Below are 23,604 nucleotides of genomic sequence, written 5' to 3' on the forward strand. Positions count from 1 at the left end.
TGTCCATATATCAAAGAGTTGTCACTGAGTAAACATCAACCTTATTGAAAGGACAGCCCTATGAGCAAAACAAAAACAAAAACCTAGAAACAAAAAGACAGCACTAAAAATGCAAGAGATCAAATTTAGTAATGGTTATCGGCTTCCCCATATTTCATGCTATTGGTTTTTTTATTAGGGTTACACGTGGACACAAATAACTCCTTGCTGCTGCAATCTTTGGAGTTACTAACTCAAATTAAATTGAAGCAAAAGGTTCTGAAGGACAGAAGTTACTTTTGAAGTGAACCAACAATGGGGAATTTCCTTTAGTAAGAGGGACATTTTTTAAAAAACAAGAAGTTATATAGCCTTCAAGGCCCTCTATGGCTGGTGCCATCAGAACATAATTGAAATAAGCAGAGCCCAATTTTTCATCTTTTGGTGAAGGAGACTGGGTAGATTTAATAGGCTTTTACTCCTCCGTGGGAAAAGCAAGCAGAATTGAAGGCTCTTTTGGGAACAGACTGAAACCTTTAACCTCCTCAAATCACTACAGTTTTAGCCATGCTCATTCTGGGAAAGTGGAGAGTCCCTAAGGATTGCAAAAGTAAGATGGAACATATGAGTGGCTGTAGGGTCTACCACTGAACTAAGGAACTTTGTTTTCCTGACAACACCCTTTTCCCAATAATACCACTAGCATTGATACAATGGTCCTCTGCACCTGTTGAAAGTTTAAGTGCATAGTATATAATTATATGCTAATTCTAATCATATATTCTATATATATATATTTCCATAAAAAATTGCTCATAATAAATCAAACAAACACTAACCCACACAAATGCAATTGAACAGATAATTCAAAACGTATACTGCAAAAATATATACCACTTTATGAGACATCAATTACACGGTCAACAGACAGGTGAAAGCAATAAGGATAGTGGAGGAAGAGGAGGAGGAGGAGGAGGAATTTTTAACACCGAATAATGCATTTTCTTTCTTATTGCCTCCATTGAAAAATGTTAAAAGGTCTCAATAAAGTTCATAATTCTGGTCTGTCAGTCATTTTACTTCTTAAAGAGAAATATTTTTACTTTTCAAGTATTTATGACAATGGAGAACATAAATGAGCAATTAATAAATATGGTGGTAGAATCTCAGTCAGAACCATAACTAGCAATCACTGTATTATTAAGGTAGAATGCAACGAAAATTCTACAGCAGCCATCTTCATTTAGTGCCTTCTTGGTCAGTAGAGATCTCAAATGTCAATCTGCTGGCCATCTTCCCACTTGCTGTTTGTTTTTATGCAAATAGCATGGTTTAATGCAATTCTCACACCATCCATTTTTCCATAGGAGCATTTGTATCCTACAACTTAAGTCAAAGATGAAAGGATGTCTGAGAAAATAACCCAAACGAGGTTTCAAGGATGTCTTCTCCAAGAGGTTGCAAGAAGTCCCTCACTAACTCCCACAAACACCTACAAAAAAGAACAAAACAGTAAAGCAGACATGTCAAACACAAGGCCCGGGGGCCAGATGCGGCCCGTGAAGTGGTTTCATGTGGCCCACGAAGCCATCCTGGAAACAGTGAGGGAACGGCCCCTGCTGTCTTGGCCCTGGCCCAGGCCGGCCGGGAGGGAGCCACTGTACAATTTTGTGGTGGCCATCTATGCTGAAATGCATTCAGTCTTAGCTCCACAAGGCCGTCCAGAAACAGCAAGGAACCAGCCCCTGCTGTGTTGGCCCCGCCCCCTGGGTAGATGCTGGGGAGGTGTCACCCTTTGTGAGGAATGAAGAAATGCACCATGCCTTGGCACTTGCCCCAGTCCCACCCCCTTCTGCCAGAGACTCTCAGATCTGTCCCACTCCTGCCGAGGCCCCCACAGGCACCCTTGACATGACCGATATAGAGCTGGCCATGCCCACCCAGTAGGCCACACCCACTCCATCCACGCCCACCCAGTAGGCCGCACCCATCCTGGCCACATCCACCCGGCCCCCCAAGGGCAACCGCAATGCTGATGCGGCCCTCAATGAAATTGAGTTTGACACCCCTGCAGTAAAGGAAAGGCACAGTTGTGGGATTCAGCCAGTTCACACCAGTTCAGCAGAACCGGTAGCTAATTTTTTGTTGCTCAGGCCCAGAATGGACTTCCAGAAGCAGCATCCACATAGAGAGCCGGTTGTTCCAATATTTGAATCCCACCACTGGAAAGGCATACTTATAACTAAAGTTTATTATTGGAAGTATTTGACAGTTATCTTCCCCAATTGGTTCCTCTTCTGATGTGATATATTGATATATTATCAATATATATATTCTGATGTGATATATTATCATTCCAAACAAGATGGCTACATCAGGAGAGAATCGGTCTGGCATAGTAACCATTCCATTATTCCCCTTTCTTTATATCCATATACCTGAAAAATACCACCCACCATCTTTTCTCTTCAAAATGATTTAACATTAATTAAGTCAGGACAGATGTTCTAAAGAAGATGGCCTATTACAGAAATAATGAACAATACTTGTTTCAATGGTTTGCCAGTATTTTTATTTACTGCAGATTCCTGTTGACAAGGCCACAAAGACTTTTATTTCTTAGTAGACATCTTCCTGCATCTGCTTCTTATATGTGATCAAGGGAAGATACAGATTTTTAGTAATAGTGTAAGATTAATATTCTAGCCTGTGTACATGGATTCTGTAGAAGCCTTGGCCCTTTCCTTAGCTATCACTATTTTTTTTAAAATCCAAATTAAGCCTGGTGGTCTTAAGACTGGAAAAATTAGGATTGTCAGAGTGCAAATTGGGGAGAGGGAATCAACGCATGGGGAAAATATAGAAAAAATGTTTGTTTCATTGTGACTACATTCATTCTCTTTCCCTTGCTTTTCCCCACATGGACCTTGCCATTTAAAACATTATATTTCATTATTGTATTTGACTGCATTTCATTTTTATGCCAACTTCTCACTCACCATTTGGAATAATCTTGAATAATAGAATAACAGAGTTGGAAGGGACATTGTAGGTTTTGTAGTCCAACCCCTGGCTCAACCAAGTGGCTGTCCAGTCTCTTCTTGAAAGCCTCCAGTGATGAAGCAAGCACCCACAATTTCTGAAGGCAAACTGTTCTATTGGTTGATTGTTTTCACTGTCAGAAAATTTCTCCTTATTTCTAGGTTGAACTTCTCCTTGATCAGTTTCCATCCATTGTCCCTTGTCTTGCCTTCTGCTGCTTTGGAAAATAGGTTGTCCCCCTCCTCTCTGTGACAGCCCCTCAAATATTGGAACACTGCTATCATGTCACCCCTGGTCCTTCTCGTCACTAGACTAGCTATGCCCAGTTCTTGCAACCATTCCTCATATGTTTTAGCCATATGTTTCACATGTTTGATGCAAAAAGGAAAAAACAGAACAGAACAGAACAGAATAGAATAGAATAGAATAGAATAGAATAGAATAGAATAGAATAGAATAGAATAGGAGCTGGAGAGGACCTTGGAGGTCTTCTAGTTCAGCCCCCCACTCAAGCAGGAGAACCTATACCAGGGGTAGGCAACCTTGGCTCTTTTATGACTCGTGGACTTCAACTCCCAGAATTCCTGAGCCAGCATGAGTCATAAAAGAGCCAAGGTTACCTACCCCTTATCTATATCATCTCAGACAAGTGATTGTCTAGTCTCTTCTTAAAAACCTGCAGTGATGGAGTGCCCACAATTTCTGAAGGCGAGCTGTTAATTGTCCTTACTGTTAGGAAGTTTCTCCTTAATTCCAGGTTGCTTCTCTCTTTGATCAGTTTCTAACCATTGTTTCTTGTCCTGCCCTCTGGTGCTTTGGAGAATAATTTGACCTCCTCTTCTTTGTGGCAGCCCATCAAATACTGGAATACTACTATCATGTCACCCCTATTTCTTCCTTTCTTTAGACTAGCCAAACCCAAGTCCTGCAGCCATTCTTCATGTGTTTTAGTCTCCAGGCCTTGGATCATCTTAGTTGCTCTTTGAACTTTTTCCAAGGTCTCAACATCTTTTTTGAAGTATGGTCACCAAAATTGGTTGCAGTATTCCAGATGTGGTCTTACTAGGATTTTTATAAAGTGGTACTAATACTTCACGTGATCTTGATACTATGCCTCTGTTTATACAACCCAGGATTGTATTAGCTTTTTTGGCAGCTGCTGTATATTGCTGGCTCATAGTCAAGTGATCGTTCACTAGGACTCCAAGGTCCCTCTCAGAGTTACTGTTTTTGAGCCAGGTCTCACCTAATCTGTACTGATATCTTTGATTTTTCCTGCCTAAATGTAAAACTTTGCTCTTCTCCACATTAAAACTCATTTTATTGGATAGGGCCCACTGTTCAAGTTTGTCAACATGTTTTTGAATCCTGAGCTTGTCTTCTGGGGTGTTGGCTATATATTGCAATATAGTCCATATTAAAAAATAAATATACTAAAGATACCTGGGGGGGAACCATAAAACCAGTGAGGATTTCACAACTCAGAAGAAATGAGTCTTATATTGTGTCCTCCAGTCAGTGAAAATCGTAACTGAACTTAGGAAACTGTAGCTTTGGGGATGAAATAGATGCACTGTTAATCTCTTCCCTGCTGATCATTAATACCATTCAAAGACACTGAAGAACAGCCAGGGCAAACAGACAAGGCAGTTCTGACTACATACAACAGAACACTGACCCATAGTTCTGCTTCCAAGATGGATGTGGATTCTCCTTTCTCCCTGGCTTTCAGAGTCACTCATCTGTTAGTGTAGAGCAGTGATTCTCAACCTCAACAACTTTAAAATGTCTGAACTTCAACTCCTAGAATTCCTCTGCCAGCATGCTAACTAGGGGATACTAGGAGTTTGAAGCCCACCGGTCTGAAAATTGCTGAGAAATATGGGTGAAGCTTCACAAATACTTCACAAGTTTCTGAAACAATCATCACAACATAAAGAGAACAAAATCTGAGAGCACTCTCGTGTATAAGCTATCTTGTGCAAATATTCTCACCTCACCATATTATTTAAAACAATACAAATTTGCACTTTACTAGGAGCAAAACTACCTTAGGAGTTTAGTGCATTTTTTGAAAACTTTAATAAGGACAACTTTTTTAATTTTCTCAGGGCTAATTACTTTTAATTATTAGCAGGTTCTACAAGACTAAACTGGTGCTCCATTATTTCTAACTAAATGACTTAATTATTACTTTTAATAATTTTTGGACGGTGATATTTCTGAAGTTTTAAAATAACATTGCATATCTTTAACAAACAAAGATGGGTTTTTTCCCACTCCCGTCGTAATTATTTTCATTCTTCTTACAGGAATGCAAGCTGACCCTATCCTCTTAAGTTTCGTCTTGCTTTTATAATATGTATGTCTCTTTTCATGGTATAATGGACAGTAGCAGATGTTTTTCTTCACCCTGGAAAAATCCTTCCATTGACTGAGCAATAATAACTATTAATGGGAATTTGTCATTAATAATTATTCATGTATTAATTAGTAATTACCAATGGGAATTAGTTCATGTTCAAAGCACTATTGGTGATGTATGATCACTCATCATCAGAGCTTCACGTCGTTTATCAAAAACTGACACAGAACTACTGTTGAACAACTCATAAGCGTGGAGATATAAAAACTTTCAAAAAGATATTAGTACACATGATTTTTCATAATTGAGTTTAGTTTTCATAGCACTAAGTGGTGAGATCATTACAGAGCCCTACATAAAATATATTGTGGAAAATAACCTGTGGTAGGTGTGTGTGTGTGTGTGTGTGTGTGTGTGTGTGTGTGTGTGTGTGTAAAAATAATTTTTAAAAATGTTTTGGAAGCAGTATTTTCATACAGAAAGGCCTTCGTTCCATTTCTGATGGGCATAGGTTCTTGTTTAAGCAGAGAAAAAGAAAATGTCCTCCTGATATACACAGGACTGTTTTCTACTGTTTGTACTACATTACATGGAAAAGGGGGTAGATGCCAAGCATGGCCAACAAACTCAATACAATTTAAGCCCTATTTAGTTTCCATTAAAACCTTCAGACTTACCTCTGGTTTGCTTCATTAAACTTCTGCCTTCTTAGTGCTGCTCTGATACTATGTTCAGCATCCTATCACACAAAACAATTCACGATCGGATTATTACATTCTGCATTACAAAGCTATAAAACACATCATATTTATTATCTCAGGAGTCTTTAGTCATGCCCAACAAGTGCCATTCTTAGTGCCCTTCTGACTCTTTCAGCCTTCTTGCTACAGCCATTGGAAACAATATAATATCTGCTGTTAGTGCATAGCAGGCAGGTAGCACAAAGCAGACTTCTTCTCCTACACTTTGGGAACCAATGATACAATAATGATTCTGAAAACAATAACAAGAGATTATGAACAGCTATGGAAGAAAGTTAAAGAATTAAGAGCACAAGTGGTGTTTTCATCTATACTTTCAACAAAAGGCCAACATCCAATGAGGGAGCAAAGGATTTTAGAAACGAACCACTGGCTTAAAAACTGGTATCGTCAACAGAACTTCAGCTTCCTAGACCATGGTCTGCATTACCTACATGAAGGGCTACTGGCAAGGGATGGACTGCACCTCACAAGAACGGGAAAGAATATATTCGGAAAATGATTGGCTTGTCTTATCAAAAGGGCTTTAAACTAAAATTGAGGGAGGAGGGGGCCCAATCTTCATGACCTTTAGAACCTGATTCCAAGCAAAAACCATTAGATTAACCAATCATATAAAGAGGTAGAGAGCAAAGAGAAAGAAATTTAAAAAAACCAAAATGAAATCCCAGTTACAAAGTAGGAAATATAAGAAACATATCCAAGACCCATAAAGGACTCAGATACCTATACACTAATACTCAAAGTTTGGGGATGCCTATGATAATAACTTAGAAGGCAGAATACACATATTCTTACCTATTTCTAAAAAAGTTAATTTCAAATTTTAATTGTAACATATTAATTTTTATATACTCTTTTTATATTTTGATGTTTTATTATACAGTACCCAGAGTCCTTCTTTGAGGTAGATGGGTGGTTTAGAAAAGTGAAAAATAAATAAGTGTTGGTGACAGTCAGTATTTATTCTCAGAGTATTAAGAAAAAGAAAGCCAGTTTAGTTTTGTGGTTAAGGCACCAGGCTAGAAAGTGGCTGACTGTGAGTTCTAGTCCTGCCTTAGCCATGAAGCCAGATGGGTGACTTTGGGCCACTCCTCATCTGTCCAACTCATCTCACAGGCTTGTTGTTGTTGTAAGGTAAATAGGAGGAGGAAGTTCTGTTGGATATGTTCACTGCCTTGAGTTATTTGTAAAAACAATAAAGGCATACCAATTTATTTCCACCATGTCAAAGCAAGTTTAGTAATGTGCAAAGAGGAAGTTTGGGAACAATTTATTTCAGAGGACTTGTCTCCAACTCTAATTCCTTCCCCCTCCCTGCCCCCTCATCTCATTCAAGCCAGTTTTGATCCTGTCTCACACTGTTCTGGAATCTAGGCTTGTTCAAAATGGGCTCCATATTTCCTAAAAGAAGTGAATAGCAAAGAAGGTATATGACAATCACAGTCTTCAGGATTCAAAGACTGATATTGTTGTGAGCATCCATGAACAGGGTTACCAGATATCTAAGCAAGCAAAGAAGGATGCTGACAACTAGAAAGGAGGACAAATGGGTGAAAGGGAGACATGACAACTGTTTAGCTTTCTTGACATCTACAACAAAATAAGAGTGAAAACTATGGGGGGAATAAAGTACTTAGGCTTCATGTATATGTAAAACTGCTTTTTCCAACATTGGAAAGATTGGTTTTTCAGTCAGGTAGGTGCTAGAGCCAGTTAGAAGAGCCTTCAGCATGTAACTGATTAAGTTCTTGTCAGTTTCAGATAGCAGCACAAGCCTGCAGGAAAATACTAATCAACTAATTAAGGTAACAGGGCAGAGCTTGTTACCTTGTAGTTAGCACTTACTAAGAAGCCCTGCACCCGGTAGATATGTTGTTCAAGAATAGCTTGAGAAATGCAAAAAAAAATCCAGATAATATTTATGCCTGCTGGATGAAGGACATGAGGATATGTCCTCCTGTCACCCAGCACCTGGTAACCTTATCCATGAGCCTCCAAAATATAAGGAATGTTGCTGCTATGCTTTTCATTTTCAAGAAAGCCACCAGATGGCTGGAACCTAATGATGACATTCAGTCATGTCCAACTCTTGGCGAATCTATGGGACCAGGTCTCTCCACATCTTCCAATCTTGCCCTGCTTCTTGCAGCTTTTCTATGCTCTGGCTGGTTTTAGACTTGACGGTGTCCAGCCACCATGTTCGTTGACAGACCAGTTTCCTTTACTGTGAATTCTTCCAAACATAACTGCCATCTCCAGTGAATTCCTGTAACCTAAAGCTGGAATCTAACAATCCCCAAAATGCATTGGAGTCTAAAATTGCCAGCACTTGCTCTGAATGAACTTAGGGTAGTCTGTAAGGATGACCAATTCAGATAGGCAGCTTCATACTATACTTCCACTATTCCATTACTCTGGTGCCATCATCTTTTCATACTGTTTCCTTGGAATCAGAGCAGATTGTACTGTTACTCTCTGGAAAGATCTTCTCATGTCCATCTATAAATCAGGCCCCAATAGGTCATGCCTGTTTTTGCAAGAAGCACCGGTCTGTAAACTTACCCTTATTTGTATGTTTAGAAACTTGTTTGAAGCTTCGAGTTTGCTTGCTTCTGCCTGCAAAAGGACACAGGATTTCTAAATTATCTCACTATATCTTTTCATCAGTAAATAATTACCAATCTTTTATCAAATATAGTTTAATATTATATTGGAGTCTAAGAATAAAAATAACAAAGCTGTTATCTTCAATAAGGGAGCACTTTGGTGTAGTGGTTAGGGCACCAGAAATTGGACGATGTATGTTCTAGTTCCACCTTAGGCTCAAAACCAACTTGTACTTAAAAAGAAAAAAAAGTCATCTGAGTCTTTTTCCAAGGAGTCAGAGATTTTGTGAAGTTACCCATAGTTACCTAATTTAAATGCTTGTTTACAACAAGCACTTTTGGACCTTTTGCTTAGCTATATCTAAAATGTCATTTCCAAGTGAGAGAAGTCTTTGTTTGTTTATCACATTTAAATGCCTGCCCATCTCATGATAAGTGACTCTGGATAGCATACAACAATTAAATAAAATAACCAATACATTAAAAAATCATTATTAAAAATTTAAAAGTCATTATTAAAATATAAAAACCATAAGGGACAGAATATTAACCACAATAGTGGAGCCATCTTAAATTATCACCAATCCCCTGGGATCCCCAGGCCAGATGACCTAGCCCAGGGTTGTCAAACTGCCGGCCCGCAGGCCAGACGCGTCATGTGGAAGCCGTGCCCACCCCTTTGCCAGCAATGGCAAAATCATCCCGATACATTGTGTGACATCACATGACGTCACAAATTTGACATATCTGACCTAGCCTGATCTTGGGGGACTTACAGACAGGGATGTACCTAACCTCACCTGAAGGGGATTTTATGGATTTTGTATTGATCTACAGGAGAAAATGCATTATGAAAAGATGATAATTGCCTGCTTGTGCCAAAGGATAATATAAATAATGCTCTCCTCTTACAGTCATGTACACATATATACTCTCCAATATATCCACAAGGGGATCATAACATCACAGAGTTATATTTAGGCTACCAAATCCAAACTCTTACTCAATGTAGGAAATCAAAACATCCCCCAAAGTTGGCTGGTCTTACAATAAAAATATAAAACAATACAATAATTAGTAAATCCAAATCTATTTTTTCAATTTAAATGTAAATACTAAAGCAATAAGCTAAAATCTATTGAATGCTATTCATTATAATTAAGTTCCAATTCCTGGAAGAGTTCAGATTTTCAATTATTAAATTATAATTAATTATTTCTAAGACTGAGCTGTGGCTAGTTAAGAATGGAACCACACCTAATCATCATACCTAAGGAAGGGGAGAATAAAGAATGGTGGAATATGTGAAACTCAGGCTTACCTGGGCAGGCTTTTCTTGTAAGCAGAAATTGTGGCTTGTTGTTAGATCTAAAAGAGACTATAGCATGAGGGGTCCAACAGTGGTTGGATTCAGCCAGTTCGCACCACTTCATCAGAAACGGTAGCTAATTTTTTGTTGCCCAGGCCCAGAGTGGGCTTCTGGAAGCGGCATCCACACAGAGAACTGGTTGTTCACATATTTGAATCCCACCACTGGGATGCTCTCTGAGCCTGGCTGTTTTCTTGCAGACATTCCATTAACCCAAACTAGGTTACATAGAGAGCACCAAGAATCCTCATTTCAACCCTGAGCTACAAATAATCTCCTTTATCAGTGAAAGGTAGTTTCAAAGCCCAGAAGCATCTTATTGCTACTCACCAACCTTAAACTTTATGCCTTACCTCTAATTCTTTCACAGTCTTTTGTTTAGCATTAATAATGCCACTGAAAGTCATCGTGTTTTTAATTTCTTTCTCAATTGCTTGAATTTCCTCCCATTTCATAATGATTTGGCACCTCAGAGATGTCAGCAGCTCAGCACTGGCTACAGAAGTTTCTTTTTCCCCTGCTCTGTCACCCTCTTCCTTTTCTGCAAGTGCAAAGAGAGGACAAGAACTTTGACTGAAGGGTTTCTCTTGAGACATTACATCAGGGGTCTTCAAACATGGCTCTTTTATGACTTATGGACTTCAACTCCCAAAATTCCTCAGCCAGACATGCTGGCTGAGGAATTCTGGGAGTTGAAGTCCACAAGTCATAAAAGGGCCAAGTTTGAAGACCCCTGCATTACATGAAAGGACCTGTTGACAAGGGCAATTAATGTGATGCACCCCTGGGGGAGGACAAGACAAGTCTCTCACTTGACCATTCTCCTGTTAGGTCTACAAGGCATACAATATATACATATACATATACATGTCCTTGATAACTGTATACATATACATACATACATACATACATACATACATACATACATACATACATACATACCAAAAGTGTAAAAATCATCGAACTCCGGGATAGGTATAAAAACAACTGTTAATTGCTAAGCTTTCGTTGGTCCCCTGCCGATGTCATCAGAGTGAAAGCCGGAGGTTGGAGAGTCTGCTTCTAAAGCCAGCTGTTTCAGCGCTCTGCTACCCACCTTTTGATATGAATACACCCGGAATTCGCATTTTTAAAGTAATTAGAGATACATACATACATACATACATACATTGTTGTTGTTAGTTGCGAAGTTGTATCCGACCCATTGCGACCCCATGGACAATGTTCCTCCAGGCCTTCCTGTCCTCTACCATCTTCTGGAGTCCATTTAAGCTCATGCCTACTGCTTCAGTGACTCCATCCAGCCACCTCATTCTCTGTCGTCCCCTTCTTTTATTGCCCTCAATCTTTCCCAGCATTAGGCTCTTCTGCAGTGAGTCCTTCCTTCTCATTAGGTGGCCAAAGTACTTGCGTTTCAACTTCAGGATCTGGCCTTCTAAAGAGCAGTCAGGGTTGATCTCCTCTAGGACATACACACACACACACACGCACACACACACACCAGCAGATTCTCATTCCATGCAATCTTATTACTTACTTGTTGCTGTTCTGCCTGTCTGGCTCACCCAAAGTTCAATTTCCAATTTGTTTCTAAGTCTAAAATAGAAAAAAAAGGAGAGAGAAACCTCTTATTAAATCCAAGCAAATTGCATGGTTTCTCCACCCAGTGAAGAAAGTGAAGAGCTGACTGTAGGAAATACCATTACTAAGTTTGCTAACAATGCAAGAACTGGCTCCATTTTGCATGCAGTTACTCTCTCCTTGTTGTTGTTGTTTTTGTGTGGGCAAAAGGGTGTCCTTCTGAACAAAGAAATAGGCTTGAAGTACATGTCCCTGTAATATGTCCTCAATCCATAGATTGGGTCCAGAGGCATTCTTAGAAAATAAATAGATAGAAATGTAGCAGCCACACACCAAATTTTAAAAGAATTAAGATAATATATATATTAAAATACTGAGTACATCAGGGAGCCTGATAGACAAGAAATGATGGACTCATGGATAGATTAGCATCCATGGCAGCATGCTGGGAAGCACATGTTTATGTTATGATGCCCTTGGCTGTGTGGCAAATGTTGTATGCGAGGTATAATTTGGAAGGAAGGAAGGAAGGAAGGAAGGAAGGAAGGAAGGAAGGAAGGAAGGAAGGAAGGAAGGAAGGAAGGAAGGAAGGAAGGAAGGAAGGAAGGAAGAGTATACAGTCCATGTCTTCAAAAAAGCAAATATAAATGTCAATGGCAAATGGTGATTATCTGCTTACAAAAAGGTCTGTTTCAAGTATGCACTTTAAGCATAAGTTGGTTCGAATATACATATGGCAAGGGAATGAATATAAATCTAAAAGCATGACTTAATTGTTTAATATAAAAGACTAAATGAGGTGATAAGAGGTTCTGAACGAAGGGCAGACCTTTTTGGATGGGAGGTTGTTTTTTAATATATAGAATCCAAAGTGGATCTTGGGAAATGAATGATGTGGGAAAAGATGCTGCACTGGACATACAAAAGAGAACGGTTGACATCTCAATAATTAAAAGTGATATACAAATAACAAACCAAGAGAGTGGCCTGGATAATTGTCCAGTATTAGGTTTACAAAAGAAACCTGTTAAAGCTCTGATTAATTTTGTAAGAAGGGACAAAGAAAAAAAAAGAAAAGAAATCAAGTTCTAGGGCAGAGGTCTCCAACCTTTTGGGCACCAGGGACCGGTTCCGTGGAGAAAGGTTTTTCTGTGGACCAGAGGGTGTGTGGTTTTGTGTGCTGCCTGCATCCCAAAGAGGGGGCTTTGCTTGATTGTGTGGACTGGTTGTTGGCATGCCGCAGCCCGGTACTGGTCCATGGACTGGGGGTTGGGGACCCCTGTTTTAGGGCATTATTTGAAAGGACCTAAAGATCAAGATTGGTAAAATTAAAGGAAGGAATATAAAATTGGTTTATTTGATTAAGGGTAAAATAAATATATTGTTATCTCTTCTAATCCTTAATAGACTTTTGCTGACCAGGGCTGAACAATGAAGCTTTAAGGATTTGTTTAGATAAGAGATAGGATATGGGAAGAAGAGATAATTTGTAGTATTTTTTTTTAAGTGATAAGTTACTAATACTGTTTACTTGTTGCAAGAAAGGGGTAAGTTACTTCTTTATATACTTATTTTCTTTTTCTTTATTATATTCTCTTTCTTTTTCTCCTTTTTTTTCTATATCTTCAATTTTTCTTTTTATAGTGTTATTTTTAGTTTGTGTTCACTTTTTATCATTGTAAATGTACCATTCCATAGCGCTTTACAATACTCTCTGAGCAGTTTACACATGTCAACATATTGCTCCCAACCATCTGGATCCTCATTTACCGACCTCATCCTACTGACCTTGGAAGAATGGAAGGCTGAGTCAGCATTGAACTCCAGGCTGTGGGCAGAGTTAGGTTGCAATACTGCATTCTAACCACTGTGCAACCAGGGCTCCTACTGCAAACTACAAATCTGCTCATGGGCTATTTAAATCCCACTGAATTTGATATAGTTTAAGAAGCAAAAGTGTCTCATGCATTTCATAACTGGAAACTGATAGAGTTTATTCATTTCTAAGAAGATTGTTATAATGAGTAACTGGTAGGCAATCATTCAGAACAACAAATTAGGCACATTTTCTTGGCTATAAAAATAATATTGTGAAATATGTGAAGATCTTTCAAATATCTGGCTGCTCATTTTCCAGATGTCATATAAATATTGCACATTTACACAACTCACTCTTCATTTCTTGCTAAAGCCAATTTGCTTTTCTGCACAAGGTCCTGTATTGTCTGTCTGCTCTCTTCTATTTCATGAGTCATCACCATTCTTTTCTTCAGGCCTTTGACTTGCTCTTGCAAGGTCTATTTTGTTACCAAAAAAAATGAAACTAAGTGAAATATTTAAATCATAAAGAAAGGTAATATCTGTAGCAAAGCCAACATGCATTTTTTCTTAATTGGACATCTTGCAAATCTGTCTTTCCTACCAAGAATTAAGATTTAGTTTACAACCAAGTTGGGGAATCTATAGATTAACCCTATAGATAATGTTGATGTCCAGTGCTTAGTTACAGCCTATAAAGTCAATAAGGAAGAATCCTGGGATTTGCCATTCAAGACATCATGATTACTACTTCCCCAACACCATAGTACAACTTTCTTTTCCTTTTGATGGAATAATATAAATCAGTAGTATTAGGCACAATGCTTATATAAAGCTATCATAACAAAAACAGATTCTATGATATGCCAGTTATCACACTTCCCCTAACACTTAGACAAAAGTTCTGATCACTTGTCATGGAAAACAATATTTTTTATATTATATTTTCGCATAGATAGAATAAGTTCTCATTTGTTATACATCATTTGAGTGCTGAATATACTTCACTACTAAATGAATGAGCACTACTGGAAAACATAATGTCTGCAATGATGTGTGATGATTTGAAAGGACTATCAAGTCTCAACTAAGAAGCGTTGAATGAAAGTGCTTTTCTTAACAGAAGTTGTACAAGGTGTACAAGAGCCTGGAAGAAAGTTAGTTTAATACCAGTGATTATTTATGGTGACAAATACATTAGCTGTGCTGTGTCTGTGTGTGCATGCATGTGTGTGGAGAGAGAGAGAGAGAGAGAGAGAGAGAGAGAGAGAGAGAGAGAGAGAGAGAGAGAGNGAGTTACTGCACGTTTTTCAAGACTAGTTACAAATGCAGAACATCTTGAAATACAACGCAGCAAGATATAGACTAAATTGAAAGATGGAGTAGATGAAAGGACTGTTTTTGGAGGAATGTTTTCAGTGATTCTCCACTTAGTACATTTCGAGGAAAAGTCCAACAATTAGCCTGTTGTGTTATATTTGCATGAAGATGTCCCTCTGCGTGTTATTCTAAAGAGAGCAGTTCCAAAATCTGATTTCCTCACTAATGATAGCCTAAATTTGTGCAAACTGTTCAGCCCCTTCAGTTGGACACTGTAAGACAAGTGTACTAGTAAGCAGAATCTATTAGATACGAAAAGAAATCCCAGATTAAAGATGAAAATTAAATAAAAAATACTTGGGTAATATGGGACATCTAGAACATGATTCATGACAATAAGTCATCCATTACATACCACTATGAAAAAATAAAAACTAATCCTTTTACAACAAAAGAGTTCCGGCGGTAAGCATTAATTTACATCAAAAGAAAATAGTATTACTCTGTATTGTGTTGCAGGCAAAGAATCCAGCAGGATCACCATGTAAAGCTCATATTCATTCTGTAGAAAACAGCCAAAAAAGATCAGTAGGAAAGAGTTTGCCAGACAATTAAACAAAATCCAAGTTTAGTGCAAGACACACTAAAATCAAACCGTGATTAAATTATCACAATTCTAAAATACATTTGCCCACTGAGTTACTTAAATATTGTACATTTCCGCCTTTATATTAACTGATGATAAATTAATTGGTTGGAGTTTTATGCATGTTTTACAAAAATAACTGCTACTGTATAAACTCCTTTAAGTATTTACAGAATTTTTGCTTCATTTTTGTGGTAATTTGTGTATTATCAAGCAAAATGGTTTGTCAGAAACTACTGAAATTATGGTACTATTTAAACATGAAACATTTAAGCATAGTCACTGGTTCCTTTCAAACAGCAATAACATGCCAAAATCTGTATGAGCAAATTACATTCCAATAGTATTTCAAAATATCTATGATGGAAATACATACATTCACCCCTCTTCCACCATCTGTTTAATGCATTGAAGGTTAATTCCAAGTTACAGATCAGACCCTGAACATATCAAGAAGCTATGAAGATTTTCTCCTTTCTACTTCTTTTCTTCACATTGAAGGGCATCTAATTTCACTCCTGACATTGCAGGACTTTCCCTTCTCTTCTCTTCTCTTCTCTTCTCTTCTCNTCTCTCTCTCTCTCTCTCTCTCTCTCTCTCTCTCTCTCTCTCTCTCTCTCTCTCTCTCTCATCTCTCTCATCTCTATCTGTATCTCTTCCTGCCTTTATTATTTGTATAAAGAAAGCAGAGAAGATACCTAATACTCCTTCTTTCTCCTCTTTTACCCACAACAACTGTGTTAGGTGAGTTGGGCTGAGAAAGATTGACACTCCCAAAGTTACCCAATTGGCTTTCATGCCTAAGGCAAGACCAGAACTCACAGTCTCCTGGTTTCTCACCTGGTGCCTTAACCACTAGACTAGGCATGACAAACTGCCGACCCGCGGGCCAGATGCGTCATGCCAAAACCGCACCCACCCCATTGCCAGCAATGGTGGGAAAGTCGCAATACATCACGCGATGTCATGTGACATCGTAAGTTTGACATGCCTGCACTAGATCCAAGTAGGCCTTTTATAGAACATTTATATTTATAGAAATTTTATAGAATATTGTTTTATAGAACATAACCTTTTATTAATCTTTGCATCGAGTTGGCTGAGTTACCTAAGACACTTTAAATACTAGGCACAACACTTACTTTCACTTCCTTCAATATGTCACCAAATATCAAGGAACTATTACAGATATCTTCAAACACTTGACCAATAGCCTGTAATCGGTAGAAATGTGGACCTCTGCAGTCACAGATATTCTGGAGTGCCTGAAAGACAATCAATTTACAAGGTTACTTTAGTTATCTTGGCTTGATTTCTACATGCAGTGTATGAAGCAAGTAAAAAAATTATTATGATCAATATATATAAAATTTCTTCTTCGGAGGCAATTTCACTCCTCATGACTTCCCAGATACATCTACAATGTTTCCTTGGCAACAGTTCAGAACAGTTTGTCTTTGCCTTCAGATTGTGGTGCATTTTGTTTTGTTTGACTGCACAGTCTAGAAACTGGGTGCTGCCCCTAAATGGTATTAAGATATATCTATTCGACCGCATAGAAACCGTCTTGGGAAATCCCACAAGATTCCAATTTTCTACTTTTTTTTTTTAATTTATAGGGAGTCTCTGGGAAGGATCATACCTGGATTTGAAGTCACTTTCTAACTTTTCTTACCCTTCCTGGAAGCTCAAAGCTGAAGATTGCAAGAACCTTTCCCTAAATGCACGTTGTAAAATGTGGCACACATGGGAGACTGGTTTGACTCCCAAAACCTGGAACCTCCTGGCAACATACCCACCGAGTGCAATTAATTCGGGTGGGAGGATCATTTAAGGCCAGCAAGGATACATGCTTGTTTTAATCCCTTTTTAGTAATTAAACACACACACACACACACACACACAAAGAAGGAACAATTCGCATCTACGTTTGAACATAGATATAATTTGTCTTTAATATGAGTCCATTTCTAAAATCTTTAACAGAAAACACTGAAGACCAATAAGAATGATTTTGAGCCGTCAACACTACTGATGCTGAAAGTTACAGTTCATGCATCTGGAGTGAACCAGCATAGAATTAAGCCCCAGGCATAACATGTGGTTTATCTGTGACTTTTCATATATCAATCCACAAACATTATAATTCTATTGGACCCATTGACTTACCTGGGCCAACTTTTTTTCATGGCGCTCTGTTGACTTGCTCCCAATGAAATCATTCTCCAGCAAATCCTGTTTGGCAATGTACTCCTTCTGAACTTGCATGAACTTGTTATATTGGTCCTTTTTAGTCACACCAGCCAAATAGGAAGGTAAGAACCGGTATTCATCTTTAAACTCCTTCGTGACGCAAAGCCTGCTGTTCTTGAGTCGTCTGTATTTCAACAATTTCATTTCTGGAATGTCCAGCTCTTCTCGTATAAGCTGCTTTTGAAATATGCCGGCTTCATCTTGTGGTTTCTCAGGAGCCTCCTTCTTTTGTAGCTTGAAAGCAGCGGTACTGAGTGACACGCTTACTGGTGTTCTAAAGCTGGCCGGGTGGATTGGGGACGGATAACCCAATGGGGAAGCAGATTTGGCACGGACGGGCACTGGAGGAACATCCTTGCTGCTGCTGCCCTTTTCCAGCACTTCATGGGATCCCTCAAGGGCATCCTTCTTGGCAGACCGTAAGGTGGTTCTTTTGGCACTCTCCCAATAGTTGTATTTTGTAGATTTAGGGGGCTTGAAGAGTTTATTATGGTTTAGATGGCCTGACACATAGAGACGGATCTCAGATTTGTGAGCCTTTTCCACTTCATCTAAAAGCTCTGCCAGTTGGGATTTTTGCTTCCTTTCCGCCATATGAAATGTTAGTCCCTGTAGGCACAAAGAAAATCATCAGCAAGCCCCAAAAGGAAAAACACATCTCAACATCTTTCATTTTCCCCCAGACTATTTGTCTGAAATGTGCATCACATACTTTACCTTGATAGATAAAAGTATGTGATGCACATACTTCACCTATCAAGGCTAACTATTGGATAACTATTTGTCTCTGTACATGGGGATCAATAGATGTAGCCTCTTCCCTGGGCTGCAAAATGCTAACTTTTATTTCCCAAGCATTATTTCATTTCCAGCAGAGGGCTTTGTCAAACTTACTAATCCATTTTACATCATAGTGCAATGGAGAAGAGAAAGCTAAATGCAAACGGTAAGGCAGATTTTATGAACACAAACAATATGTGCCGAAATTTACTTTGCATAGGCTCTGGGAACAGTTTTCAGTAAACTTTGGCTAAAGCAAAGTTGCACATTTTTCTTTCACTGTTACCATTTGTGCAACTATGTTTGATGATTGCACTTTGAGAATTGTGTAAGCCCTTAGCATTCCAGTCCCCCCTGAGACATGAAGCTACTTGGGTGACCTTGGGCCAATCACCCTCTCTCAGCCCTTGGAAGGAAGCAAAGGCAAACCACTTCTGAAATCTTGCCAAAAAAAACTTTATGGACTTGACCAGAAAACCATCAGAAATCAACTGTGACTCCAAAAAAAAAAAACCCAATTACCATTACAATTACAAAAGAACTGTTGAGCTAGGTTTTTTTTTTTTAGAGAACCTATAGATCTATCTTCCCAAATGCATCTTAAGAAAATGGATCAAGATTATTTTCCACTCCAAAAAGATCATTTGAAGAACAAAAAGCAGATGGATGTACAGTAAATACGTCAGCTTTTCAGAGCCAATTTAAAACAATTTAACATGCAATTTTTCCAACTAATTTTCCTTGGAAGGGAGCTTTGGGTGAAATAAAGGAAATTATTAAACTATTAAAATGTTCCCTGTGGAAAATAGATTATACTTTAGGAACGAAGGCAGGCTAAATCCTAACCATTTACTATAGTTTCCAGTATCAGAGTAAGAAAAGTCACCACAGATTATTAGCACAGGTTAAATAGTCTCTCCCTAGTCTATGAAAAGGGCTATAAATGTGAAGGCATTCTCAACAATTGATAATCTTCCATTCCTTATGTCCATAATAGCTTAAGAGATACAAAAGAAATGCAAATCTTAGCAAACATAATAGTTTATTTTCATTTTGCACCCTTCATGACAGAGAATGGAAATCATTTTGAGACTGTAGATTTGGTCTCAAGAGTTTGGTGGGTAGGATCAAAGTGACAAAGCAATCTTATCAGAGGGTGTGTAGCTAAACTTTTCCACCCTCTTTTAATTGGATTGGGTAATTTCCAGTGAAAGTTTATTAGAACTAGGGGTTCTTCTAAAAGAGGTGTGGCTCCATCCCAGTAGCACTCTCTTACCCCATTTTCCCATACTCTGACTGGACATGTATGATTTCACACGTCCAAATCTCTTAGGAGATGGGTCTTATTGGGTATGTCTAGTTTAATGAAAAGAAAGACTAGGGGTAACAGCAGTGTTGCAATATCTGTTCTGTCCCAGCCTACGTGAGTCCTTGTTAAGCTCACAAGGAGAAACCCCTCTTCCAACAAGCAGGCTGGAACCGCAGGAAAAAACCAATCCCCTTTTATTATTCACAGACCTGAGTCAATGTCCAAGGCAAACAAACACATTTCACAGAAACTTGATCCTCAACATGAACGGTTGCCTTTGGCAACCAGCACCTCCCACACCTTCCCTTTTATTATGCAGCCAAGGCGTGCTTCCTAATGCTTTCTCCTTTACCATTGGAGCCGCCCCATTCCATTCCTCTGTCCTACTCTCTTTTCTTGCCAGCATTTTTGTGCATCCTGGATATCTTCCAGCTGTGATTCATCACTGTCCAACTCAGACTCCCAGCACACCTGTGTCTCAGCCTGAGCACGCATAGAGGGGCCAGGCTCCTTGTCAGACTGTAAGTCTTGAAGCTCCTCAGAGCCTTCCTCTGACTCTGATGTCACTCCAGGCCCCTCCTCCTTCTCTGATTCCTCAGACTCAGCTGCCGGGTCCACCGGCTGGCAAGGAATCACAACAATGTCTAAGGGGCTGCTGCAAAGAAGAGGGGGGTCAACCTATTCTCCAAAGTGCCTGAAAGCAGGACAAGAAGGAATGGATGGAAACTAATCAAGGAGGGAACCAACCTAGAACTGAGGAGAAATTTCTGACAGTTAGGAAAATTAATCAGTGGAATGACCTGCCTCCAGAACTTCTGGGTACTCCAACACTGGAGATTTTTAAGAAGAGATGGGACAACCATTTGTATGAAATGGTATAGGTCTTCCTACTTGAGCAGGGGATTGGACTAGAGAAACTTCAAGGTCCCTTTCAAGTCTGTTATCCCGTGATTCAGTTTTCTTGTCCTTTCATCATGCAGTTATATAGAAAAAAAAGTTATTTCACTTCAATGACACAGAGCTGCTGTCAAGGTATGAAACATTTTTAAACACTGTGTCATTGAAAAACACATCCTTTTACCATTGAATTGGAGAGGAAAGCTCTTGGAGGCAAAATAGGACATAAATTGCCCATTCTCATCTTAAAAAGAATAGTAATACCAGTAGAGCTGGTAGGAGCAGATTATGCAGTGGTAAAGAATCAAGTATAGTTGAAAATTATTTTAGAGTTCCCTGAGGTAAGATCAGTGACAAATTTTATGAATAAAAATAATAATTACAAATAATAATAAAATTATATACAAATTTAAATGTCCATTTGAGGAGATATACAGTAATTATATCCTTGGAAAATGTTCTCCATTCATGGCAGGCATTTTAAGCTTCCTTCTTACAAAAAATTAACATGAATTTAATTTTTAAAAACTAACAACCCACTGCCATTACCAACACCATTTTTCTATTGCATGAGTCTTCTATAAGCTAATCAAGTTCACTTTGTCAGCATGAATAATCTTTGCTGTTTGGGGGATGGGTCTCTAAATGTTGTGTTTTTTTAAAATTAATTAACTGACTTAATTTTATGTTTGCATTTTGCAAAAGGTAATGTAGCTTCTATTTCCTCCTGGCCATGCCATATACAGGCCCTCAGCAAGTTGGAAAATACATGTTCTATATCTTCATTATACATTACCCTTGTCCAATGACCAATGCCATTTTGTTGGTATTTAATCTGGCATGCGGCTTACTGCACTTGTAAACTTTCAACTGGATTCAGACGGCATCAAAATTGAATGGATGAATGAATGAATAAATAAATAAATAAATATCTCTAAGCACCAGGTATAACAGAGATACAGGTAGTCCTTAATTTACAACCATTCATTTAATGAACACATTTACAATGGCACTGAAAAAATTAACTTATGACTGGTTTTCGCATTTACAACTGTTGCAGCATCCCCCGTAGGCACCTGGCAACTGGCCATGTATTTATGACAACTGCACTGTCCTGCGTCATGTGATCACCATTATGACCTTCCCAGCCAGCTTCTAACAAGCAAAGTCAATGGGGGGAAGCCAGATTCACTTAACAACCATATGATTCACTTAACAAATGCGGTTATGTGCTTAACAATTGGACAAAAAGGTCTTAAAATGGGACACAACTCACCTCACAACTGCCTTGCTTAACAGTGGAAATGTTGGGCTTAGTTGTGTTTGTAAGTCAAGGAATGCCTACAATCAGCAGAGGAATGCTGCAGTTTTCTTTACTTCCTTGTCTAGAAGACTTACTCATTACTTAGCATATATAACATGCCTCCTGATGATTTGACTGATTCTTTCAGAACTAATCCATTACTTCCCGTTCAGTTTAGCACCTCTTGTCTTCTGAGTTTGATTTGTACAGTTTGGTCCTCCATGATCCAAAAGAGACCTTACAGATTCTTAGCTGTAGAAAGGCTTAAGTAACTCAGGCTTTCCTATCACTATGTTATTTTTCTAAATAAAGTTTATCATTGTTGGGTTCTTGGAATTCTCTGAGTTTGCGTTGCTACAGGCATATGATCAATTTTGAAATCCCAGATGAATATGCCATCAGAGTTTCAAGAGTCTGGTTTTTTTCCCCAAACAGAGATTCTTGAAGATTTCCTGGGATAATAGAATTTTTGAGTAATTTTGAAGAATAAGCTCCTTTGAAACCTGTGGTCAGAGCTTCAAGTCCCTTTATCATCTACAAAAATCTGGAAATTAAGAAAAGATGTTGGGACTCTAGAAAGAGTACAGAGAAGAGCAACAAAGATGATTAGGGGACTGGAGGCTAAAACATATAAGGAACGGCTGCTGGAATTGGGTGTGTCTACTTTAATGAAGAGAAGGACGAGGGGGGACATGATAGCAGTGTTCCATTATTCCAGGGGCTGTCACAAAGAAGAGGTAGTCAAGCTATTCTCCAAAGCACCTGAAGGCAGGACCAAAAGCAACGGATGGAAACTAATCAAGGAGAGAAGCAACCTAGAACTAAGGAGAAACTTCCTGACAGTTAGAACAATTAACCAGTGGAACAACCTACCTCCAGAAGCGGTGAATGCTCCAACACTGGAAGTTTTTAAGAAGAGACTGCACAGCCATTTGTCTGAAATGGTATAGGGTTTCCTGCCTGAGCAGAAGGTTGGACTAGATGACCTCCAAGGTCCCTTCCAACTTTATTATTATTATTATTATTATTATTATTATTATTATTATTATTATTATTATTATTATTATTATTATTATTATTATTATTATTATTATTATTATTATTATTATTATAAATATTCTGCAGAGTCTTGCCAATGGACCCAGTTTAAATCTGCAGGGATAGGTGGTGTATATTCATATGAATTTGTAGACCCGTGACCCACTTTCTTGATATTAGGCAGCTAAATGAGCCACCAGAAATGCTTTTTTGATGTAAATGTTGATGTGGACTTCTGAGAGGCATGTACAACCTGCATTCCAAAAGGACCAGGATTTAAATTAATTTGAGTTCAGTTAATATGATAATATGATTATTCTGTATTTAACTTTGCTTTCCAGTTCTGTCACATTAAATTACTATTCACAGCAATTTCTGAAGGCTCTCTTGGATTCATACTCAAGACTTTGGAGTAAGTGACGCATATGATTCTGAAATCACAGATTATATAGTATTACGGTAAGTCCTTCTAAAGCAGAGCTCCGTGTCCTTCTTTCTCTCCCTCCTCATGATACTTCTGTTATCTCTTCTGCC

At 38.6% G+C, this 23,604-nt stretch overlaps 1 protein-coding gene across 2 annotated transcripts in view; it reads right to left on the reverse strand.

Moving 5' to 3' along the window:
- Positions 1-858: 858 nt before the first annotated feature.
- The window catches only part of CUNH6orf118 (chromosome unknown C6orf118 homolog), a 25,316-nt gene continuing 2,570 nt past the window's right edge, over positions 859-23,604 (reverse strand). For both annotated transcript variants that reach the window (XM_015818083.1, XM_015818084.1), the window contains exons 2-10: positions 17,660-18,352; positions 16,633-16,755; positions 15,347-15,406; positions 13,879-14,003; positions 11,663-11,721; positions 10,479-10,666; positions 8,713-8,766; positions 6,064-6,125; positions 859-1,471 (exon numbers count right to left, since the gene is read on the reverse strand). In XM_015818083.1, the coding sequence (XP_015673569.1) occupies positions 1,372-1,471; positions 6,064-6,125; positions 8,713-8,766; positions 10,479-10,666; positions 11,663-11,721; positions 13,879-14,003; positions 15,347-15,406; positions 16,633-16,755; positions 17,660-18,337 (1,449 nt within the window). In that variant the 5' untranslated portion in view covers positions 18,338-18,352 and the 3' untranslated portion in view covers positions 859-1,371. The remainder of the gene's footprint in view (positions 1,472-6,063; positions 6,126-8,712; positions 8,767-10,478; positions 10,667-11,662; positions 11,722-13,878; positions 14,004-15,346; positions 15,407-16,632; positions 16,756-17,659; positions 18,353-23,604) is intronic.

This window comes from Protobothrops mucrosquamatus, unplaced genomic scaffold (assembly GCF_001527695.2).
Source record: "Protobothrops mucrosquamatus isolate PMUCROS unplaced genomic scaffold, P.Mucros_1.0 scaffold678, whole genome shotgun sequence".
NCBI classification, from domain to species: Eukaryota; Metazoa; Chordata; class Lepidosauria; order Squamata; family Viperidae; genus Protobothrops; species Protobothrops mucrosquamatus.